Here is a 10,000-nt window from a genome sequence, read left to right as displayed (position 1 = left end):
AGGGGAGAGAGAGAGAGACACAGTGAGAGAGAGAGACACAGTGAGAGAGAGAGAGAGAGGGAGAGAGAGATAGAAATAATAGACTTAAAGAGTGGACTGAATTACATAATATTACAGGTGAATGTCAGGCTGGTTTCAAACAAAATTATTCTACTGTTGACCACATCTTCACTCTGCTTGCTGCTGTACAGAAACAATGTTCTAATAATCGCAAACTTTATGTAGCTTTCATTGATTTTGAGAAATGTTTTGACAGTATCTCACGCAGACTGCTCTGGCCAATTTTGATTAAAAATGGTATAAAGGGAAAGTTGTATAGATGTATTAAAAGTATGTATGCAATGGTCAAGGCTAAAATACGATGTGGTGCTCAACTAACAGATTTCATTAACTGTACAAAAGGTGTGAAGCAAGGAGACGTGTGCAGTCCAATTTTATTCGCTCTATTTATAAATGAGCTGGCATTGGAAATCATTGATAATGGTAGGCATGGTATTACTTTAAACCCTGACATTGTTGAATTGTTCATTCTACTGTTTGCCGATGATATTACTTTGCTGTCTGAAACTGTTGTTGGTCTGCAGTCACAACTACATAGTCTATATTTTGCTTCACAGCGCCTTGAGCTTAAAGTAAACATGGGGAAAAGTAACATCGTGGTTTTTCGTAAAGGTGGATATCTAGCTGCTCGTGAAGTTTGGTATTTTGGTGGGCAAAGAATGGAGGTAGTAAATGCATACAAGTATTTAGGTATTTATTTTTCTACCAAATTAAGCTTTAATTTTGCTTGTCAAGATCTAGTTGCCAGAGCAAAACGTGCAGTACTGTGTATTATGAGTAATTTGTATAAATTCGATAGATTGTCTTTGGATGTTTTTATCAAGCTTTTTGACTCACAAGTTCAACCTATTGTTCAGTATGGTGCCGAGGTATGGGGTCTGATGCAGGCAGCAACAGTAGAAAAGGTGCATTTGTTTGCTTTAAAACGTTTTTTAGGTGTTGACAGGCGTACTCCTAATGATCTTGTATATGGTGAATTTGGACGTTATCCCATTTACTTAAATTCATATGTACGTTGCATAAGATACTGGCTGAAACTGACAAGAATGGATGACAGTAGATTACCTCGTAAAGCATATAAGATGTTGTTTTCTCTAGATAGCAGAGGTAAATCTACTTGGGCATCACAGGTACGGTTGTGCCTGTGTCGATATGGTTTTCAGTATGTATGGATTAACCAAGGTGTAGCCTGTATTAGGCATGTTTTAAGCAACGCATTATTGACTGCCGGTGGCAAGAGTGGGATAATCATATTCAGACTAGCGACCGGTTTGCATTGTACCGTACCTTTAAGACAACAAATCTTGTAGAAACATACTTGTCAATTCCAGTAAACAGACACATTTTAAATGTTTTGGTTAAATTTAGATTGGGTATTTCCAGACTTGCTTTACATACAGAAAGGTATAAAGCTGTAAGTGAAAATAATTTGGTCTGTCGTTTGTGTCAATCTAGTACTGAAGATGAATTGCATTTTGTTTTATGCTGCCCTGCACTGGAAAATCTAAGACGTCAATTTATTCCAGCAAAATTTTGTAGATGTCCTTCGAACTTCAAGCTTGCACTGTTGTTGTCTGTGAAAAATGAAACTATACTTTGCAATGTAGCTAAGTTCTTGTATTTTTCATTTAAATGTTTAGAAAACGCTGTTTAAGCATTAGTATTTTATGATTATACACTGTCTTTTCTTCTGTTCACTTGAAACGACGCGTGTGTGGATTGCTGCTGCACACACGCTCTACTTTTGTGTAACCAGCCCCCTTCCGAAAGGGGCTAAGGCCTTAAAGGAATAAAATCTTGTTCTTGTTCTTGTTCTTGTTCCCCTCTCTCTCTCTCTCTCTCTCTCTCTCTCTCTCTCTCTCTCTCTCTCTCTCTTTGCACTGAAGGGTGCCCCGTATTCCGTGAAAAAGAGCTGTATGAAAGTGTGTGTGTGTGTGTGTGTGTGTGTGTGTGTGGGGGTTTGGGTGGGTGTGTGCGCGCGCGTGTGTGTCTGTCTGTCTGTGTGTGTGTGCTCTACGTGTGTCAGAAACATCTTTCATCTTTTCCACTTTCTCAATTTGGTTTGTTCCTTTTCACAAGAAAAAACACACATTTTGTTAGCCTTGTCAATGTAAACATTTTCCACTAATGGTCCACCAAAACTCGATCCTCGGCAGACAATAACCTGAAGGTGAAGGAAGCGTTGGACTATGAGGGCAGTCTGCAAGTGGTCACGCTGATCATTCAGGCGAGTGACGGCTTCTGCGAGTCCCCCTCCTACACGCTCAGGGTCCGCATCGCTGACGTCAATGAACCCCCCGTCGTCCTCCCCACTGACCAGACCATCGACAGCTGCGAGGGAAATGTGAGTTGCGATACAGTAGCATACAGTAACATACAATGCAATATAATGGGATACGATACGATACGATACGATAAAATACGAAACGATACGATAAAATACAATACGATCATACGATAAAAAGCAATACAGTAAAACACAAAACAGTATGTAGCAAAATGATACAGTATTCTACAACAAAATATGTTGTGATACAATACAATACAGTACAATACAATACAATATGATACAATACAATACAATACAATATAATATAATATAATATAATATAATATAATATAATATAATATAATATAATATAACATAACACAATACAATACAATACAATACAATACAATACAATGCAATGCAATGCAATGCAAATATATTCCATTCAAAACAATGCAATAGGAATCAATAAGAACAAAAAAACAATATGCATACAATGCAATATGAATACAATGCAATTCGAATCCACTGCAATATGAATCCAATGCAATATGAATACAATGCAATATGAATGCAATGCAATATGAATGCAATGCAATATGAATACAATGCAATATGAATACAATGCAATATGAATACAATGCAATATGAATACAATGCAATATGAATACAATGCAATATGAATGCAATGCAATATGAATACAATGCAATATAAATACAATGTAATATGAATGCAATGCAATATGAATGCAATGCAATATGAATACAATGCAATATGAATACAATGCAATATGAATGCAATGCAATATGAATGCAATGCAATATGAATACAATGCAATATGAATACAATGCAATATGAATACAATGCAATATGAATGCAATGCAATATCAATACAATGCAATATCAATACAATGCAATATCAATACAATGCAATATCAATACAATGCAATACGAATGCAATGCAATATGAATGCAATGCAATATGAATGCAATGCAATATGAATGCAATGCAATATGAATGCAATGCACAACAATGTAATGCAATGCAGTGTGATACAATACAATACAAAACAATACAAAACAATACAATACAATACAATACAATACAATGCAATACAACGCAATGCAATGCAATGCAATGCAATACATTACAATACAATACAATACATTACAATATAATACAATACAATACAATACAAAACAATACAAGGCAATACAAGTCAATACAAGTCAATGCAAGTCCATACAACGCAATAAAAAAAAATATACAATGCATAGTTGCAATCTGTTGTTTTGGTAAAAGGCAAACATTTTGTTTTGGCTGGTCAAATACAAGAACATGATATAATCACACGCAGTAAAAGTCACAGAGTAGCTTCGAATTAAGTGTGCGGCCGAAATTTCTCGTACGATGCGACAACTTTATAAAGTGTAATTTTTACAACTGACTATCTTTACAGGTCACCATCACACCTACTTGGAACGTCACTGACCCAGAAAAAAACGACAGTACGATATTCCACAGTATCCAATCCACAAATAATGGGTGGTTTGTCATCAATGAAAGAACAGGTAAATTCGTGTTTATAACACTACACACCTTGATAGCAATCCAAACCCAAGATAACTCGTAATTGTATTAAATTAGTTGTCTGTTTGTCAACTTTATTACTGACAGGTCGTTGCGCGCTGACGCTGTTCATTTGATGGCGTAGTAGGCGTAGTATATTAGAACATTTAAATGGTAACACGTGTGGTGACGTCATCGTGTGCATTTGTTGGTGTCCTATGCTTTTAAGTTGTTGACGGCTAAAGAAAGATGTCGTCAAACTGTACACATATTAGTGCCACGTGTTGTTAAGCTGTTGGCGGAATTATCAAAACACTGTGAATCTGTTGGAACTGTACACTTTGAACATGATGACGGTTACACCCATGGGGACAGCAATCTGTGTTCAAGCTAGTGTCATATATCTAATTAAGCTGTTGACAGTTACATGCGTGGTGACGACAAGCTGTTCACAATTTGGTGTCGTATAATTATATGTAAGCTGTTACACCCATGGTGACGACATTTTGTGCTTATGTTAGTGTCGTATCTCATTAAAGGGCAGCTGTCGGGTTGTGGCTCTCAAAATCTGTTCCTTAGAATGAGTTATCATGTAACTGAAACTATACTTAAAAGTTACTTGGTGATTTTGACAGCTTGATAACACAAGTCCGAAGACTTTAGACATGCTACAATGTCTTTAATCGAAGAAAGTTTGCATTCTTGGCCGAGTCAATGCAGCCCGCTCGAAAATTACTTCCCTTGGACGCGTGACGTCAGCCGCGGAATCGGCCGGGTTGAACGGTGCTCTCTTTATGCCGTGTAATGGGCGCAATCGGGTTGTCTAGTCAAGCCCTCAAGCATACTTCACGGGTAGGTGAAGAGAAACTTAGGATGGGGTGACTTCTCCCAGGCCAAAATTTCGCAGCAAAAAACGGAGTTCATAACATGTCTTCCGTCCCCCTCCTGCTTTTGTTCCACTTGAACCCTGTTTTTGTTTAACTTATTGGCAGATATTGTCACGCGTCGAGGAACACAAACACACACACACACACAAACACACAGACACACACAGACACACACAGATTCACACATAGACACACACACGCACACACACACACACACGCACACACGTGTTATCACACATATACACAGACACACACACACATACGTGTTATCACACACACACACACACACACACACACACACACACACACACACACACACACACACACACACACACACACACGATAACCATCACAAACACAGTTTGACAAATTCATCTTTGATATTTTGCGGCCGAACCCCCCTCCCCCATTTTCCACACTAGATCCACTATTTCATCTTTGTCTCCGTCTCTCTTCCCTTTATCTTATCTCGTCTATCTACTTGAGTGAGTAACTGAAGATGTATTATCATCATCTCTTTCCTAGATTTTCCCACCGACAGAGTTGGCTTTTGTCTTGAATTCAGTACCTCACACGTACACGGTAATTGGTGTGACATCTCAAGCGGACCTTCTTCATAAGTGTACAGTGTCTGCTGACAAGGGACACGAGGGTCTGTGGTTGAGCAACTTTATGGTTTAACCGGGTGGACTGGAGGAGTAGCAACAGCATGTGAACCACTTTAGAAATGACTTGTAAAGGTTGCAGTCGGTCAGATCAAAGAAGAGAAAATGGGAACGTGGGTCTTGAGAAGATACCACCATCCTAATACTTTACTTTGTGCAAGAATCAATCACGCGTACAGCATTACAGATGTCCAGCTGTAGTCTACATTGTACTGTAAACTTCACAGCGGCCTTATCGGCTTCCTCGAGTGACGTCACAGCAAGGCTAACGCTGCGGCGTCTTTCTTGTGCTGACAGAGTTGTCGGTCGCCGATTTTGAGTCGTTTCGGCCTGCCAACTGCTTCGTTTTTTTGCGGATTGTGAGAACTAGCAGAAAGTTTCACGCATTTTAATGGTTTCAAACTAATGATGAAAGTGTCTTCTTCTGGACCAAATCAACAGTCTTTAGTTGAATCAACTCGGAAAACTCTTAAACGCGTTTTTGCACGCGACTCCGCGCATTTTTGAGACCAGGCAACCCGACAGCTGCCCTTTAAGCTGTTGATTGTCGCAGGCGTGGTGACGACTACAGTGGACTACGACGTGGACGACGTGAACAAGCCAAAGAAGTCCCCGAATCCGGCAGTGTTGACCGTTATTGTCACGGACACTCAGGGTCTAACCGGCACTGCCACCCTCTCCATCCGCTTCTCTGACTGCAACGACAACGCTCCCTACTTCACCGTAAGCTTATGTTCATAAGGGTAATCTTGATCTTGAGCGTTGTGCATGCAAAAATGATATGACATAAGTGAACTGTATCTGATATCATACAATGTATATGCCTGAACAGTTTTCAGGACACCAGCATGACGATAGCGCGGTTGGCCTAGTGGTAAGGCGTCCGCCCCACGATCGGGAGGTCGTGGGTTCGAACCCCGGCCGGGTCATACCTAAGACTTTAAAATTGGCAATCTAGTGGCTGCTCTGCCTGACGTCTGGCATTATGGGGTTAGTGCTAGGACTGGTTGGTCCGGTGTCAGAATCATCTGACTGGGTGAGACATGAAGCCTGTGCTGCGACTTCTGTCTTGTGTGTGGCGCACGTTATATGTCAAAGCAGCACCGCCCTGATATGGCCCTTCGTGGTCGGCTGGGCGCTAAGCAAACAAACAAACAAACAAAAATGACGATAGCGGTACCGGACTGCATTGTGTAACAGTGCCTTAACTGTGTTCAAGATAATTTAACAGTGCCTTAACTGTGTCCAAGATTATTTAACAGTGCCTTAACTGTGTCCAAGATAATGTAACAGTGCCTTAACTGTGTCCAAGATAATGTAACAGTGCCTTAACTGTGTTCAATATAATGTAACAGTGCCTTAACTGTGTTCAAGATAATGTAACAGTGCCTTAACTGTGTCCACGATAATGTAACAGTGCCTTAACTGGGTTCAAGATAATGTAACAGTGCCTTAACTGTGTTCAATATAATGTAACAGTGCCTTAACTGTGTTCAAGATAATGTAACAGTGCCTTAACTGTGTTCAAGATAATGTAACAGTGCCTTAACTGTGTTCAAGATAATGTAACAGTGCCTTAACTGTGTTCAAGATAATGTAACAGTGCCTTAACTGTGTTCAAGATAATGTAACAGTACCTTAACTGTGTCCAAGATAATGTAACAGTGCCTTAACTGTATTCAAGATAATGTAACAGTGCCTCAACTGTGTCCAATATAATGTAACAGTGCCTTAACTGTGTTCAAGATAATGTAACAGTGCCTTAACTGTGTTCAAGATAATGTAACAGTGCCTTAACTGTGTTCAAGATAATGTAACAGTGCCTGAACTGTTTTGCGCAATGGTGTAACAGGCACCTTAAGCATGATGCAACACTGCCTCCACAGTTTTCAGGATGGTGGTTGCACTGCATTTACTTTTTTCGGAATGGTTTAACACTGCCGTAACTGTTTCTTGAATAGCGTAACATACCGTAAATGTTTTCAGCATGATGTAACACCGCTTTAACTGTTTTTCAACATGGTGGAACTGCCTTTAATGCTTAAGCTATGGTGTAACAGTACATTAACTGTTTTCAACATGGTGTAACACTGTCTTTATTGTTTTCGCAATGGTGATACAGTCCCTTAACTGTTTTCAGGATGGTGTAACACTGCCTTAACTGTTTTCGGCATGGTGTGACACTGCCTGAACTGTTTTCAGGCTGCCAGCATGGAGCCAATAGAGGTGCTGGACTGCCTGCCTCCCGGACCGAAGGGAGTCCTGCCAGCCGCTACAGACGACGACATCGATGCCCCGAACAACGTCGTGTCTTACTCCGGTATGTCTTGTGCAGCTGCTGGTGGTGTTGCTGGGAGTTGTGGTGTTGGGAGTTGTGGTGTTGGGAGTGGTGGTGTTTGGAGTGGTGGTGGTGTTGGGAGTAGTGGTGTTGGGAGTGGTGGTGTTGGGAGTGGAAGTTGTGGCGGATAGTTGCCTTGGTCATTATACATTGTGTCAATGGACGAATTCCGAAAACAACTCTGTCGGGTTTGCATTGGTTATGAACGAGTGAATGCCCTTGCTTTTACTCTGAGCAACACTGGAGGGGCCAACAACGATCCAATACAGCAGCAGACCACCCGCCTGTACTTTTGTCTCATTTTCGAAGCCCCTTCCTCTCATACACTAGGTCCAGCTCTGATAGTGATACGGATCTTCATCATGGTTAGTATGATGACCACACACACGGCAACGACAAAGAAGATGAAAAACATAACACAAACAATATGGATACAACTATACGGCGACGTTACAAACGCCGGCTATGATTTTGATGAACATTAAAAATAATGTCAATGACGATAGCCGAACACCGATGACGTAATGACGATGAGGTCATACTGCAGTGCACGCGTTTCAGGGTCCGGTCCTGGGGTGGAGGTCCTACCATCGGGGGATATCGTCACAACGGCAGCCTTCACACCTGGGCAGGTGACAAGATTCCCGGCCTACGCCACAGACGAAGGCACAAGACCAGGGCCCCTGAGGAGCAAGAATCCGATTTGGGTCACTATCTACGGGACGGTTGGTGCTAGTTTTCTGTTTCCTATTCTTTTGTTGCTTCTAACGAACATTAATTTGCGTTGTACCCGCTCTTCTCGCGAATGATACTTGTTTGTTGTTGGTGTTGTTGTTTGTTGGTGTTGGTGTTGTTGTTGTTATCATTTTTCTGGGGGGGGGGGGGGACTGCATGTTCGTGTTTTGGTTAAAAACAAAATGTTATTCATAATACATGACATGAAACAATTGAAAATATGCAGCTAGGACACGAACTCAGGTAAAAGCTTAATTTACGGGACAAAAACAATACAACATGACACAAGTCGTCATGATGGCGGACATAACAAAAATAAACCAGAGGAACAAAAAAAGTGTTCGTGTTTTTAATGGGAGATGCTAGTTCAGTCTTCTTGGCGCTTACGTTTTTGTTGCGACGTCAAGCTGGCTCTTCGTTTTCTTATACCAATAACAATAACACTAACGAACGCATCATGGAAGTACATTCTCATGGAATATTGTCTTCGGCACTTTGGAAACTACCTGTCAAGAAGTGAAGCATACATTTCTAGTCAAAGATTCTCAATTCATTTAAGTGTTCGTTTAGAGTAAAGCACGCGCACATAACGAGAGCATCTACATGTATTTTTTTCTTGTTTTTCTGTGACAGAAATGTCTCACCACACCAGCACCCACCACCACCCTCACCACCACAACAACGCCACGACCAACCACCTCCAAGAACATAGCGGCGTTCGGAGGCACCAAGGAAGACTGGGCCATCGGCGCCATCATTGTGGGCGTGCTCCTGGGTTTGCTTTGTCTGTTCATGTTGATCAAGTACGGTGTTCCCGCCATGCAGAGATCCTACAGGAAGAGCAGGAAACCTCCTGCGAGACACGCGCGACACACGCATCCTAGAAATCCTGGGAAAGCGTAAGTGTTGTACGAAAAGTTAAAGTGGTTGAAGGAAAGGAAGGGGAGAGAAAGAGGGAAGGGCCAAAGGGGTTTTGGGTTAAGGTAGAAAGTAAGACATTGTGAACGATGCAGGAAGGGAGAAAGAGGTGTTGGGTTAAGGTAGAAAGTAAGACATTGTGAACGAGTGCATGCAGGAAGGGAGAAAGAGGTGTTGGGTTAAGGTAGAAAGTAAGACATTGTGAACGATGCAGGAAGTGAGAAAGGGGTGTTGGGTTAAGGTAGAAAGTAAGACATTGTGAACGATGCAGGAAGGGAGAAAGGGAGGAAGGAAAGAATGGAGGGAGGGAGTAAGAAAGAAAGAAGGCAGGAAAATAAAAGAAAAAAGGAAGGAAGCGAGAAAGAAAGAACGGGAGGGAGAAAAGAAGGAAGGAAGGAATGAAGAAAGGAAGGAAGGGAGGTAGGGAGAAAGAAAGAACGGAAGGGAGAAAAGAAGGAAGGAAGGAAGGAAGGAAGGAAGGAAGGAAGGAAGGGAGTAAGAAAGAAAGGAAAGAAAGAAGGAAGGCAAGGTTAAGGAAGGAAGGAAGGAAGGACGGA

The 10,000-nt window shown here is 41.4% G+C and overlaps 1 protein-coding gene across 1 annotated transcript in view; it reads left to right on the top strand.

Moving 5' to 3' along the window:
* Window positions 1-10,000, top strand: part of LOC138979744 (cadherin-like protein 26) — a 23,242-nt gene that overhangs the window by 11,745 nt on the left and 1,497 nt on the right. Inside the window, exons 7-12 of the mRNA XM_070352485.1 lie at window positions 2,217-2,404; window positions 3,791-3,902; window positions 6,006-6,175; window positions 7,655-7,772; window positions 8,352-8,515; window positions 9,159-9,424. Coding sequence (XP_070208586.1) covers window positions 2,217-2,404; window positions 3,791-3,902; window positions 6,006-6,175; window positions 7,655-7,772; window positions 8,352-8,515; window positions 9,159-9,424 — 1,018 coding nt within the window. The remainder of the gene's footprint in view (window positions 1-2,216; window positions 2,405-3,790; window positions 3,903-6,005; window positions 6,176-7,654; window positions 7,773-8,351; window positions 8,516-9,158; window positions 9,425-10,000) is intronic.

Source organism: Littorina saxatilis, linkage group LG11 (assembly GCF_037325665.1).
Source record: "Littorina saxatilis isolate snail1 linkage group LG11, US_GU_Lsax_2.0, whole genome shotgun sequence".
NCBI lineage: Eukaryota > Metazoa > Mollusca > Gastropoda > Littorinimorpha > Littorinidae > Littorina > Littorina saxatilis.
Note: the sequence above shows the minus strand (reverse complement) of the source record. Positions and strands in the feature narration are given on the sequence as shown.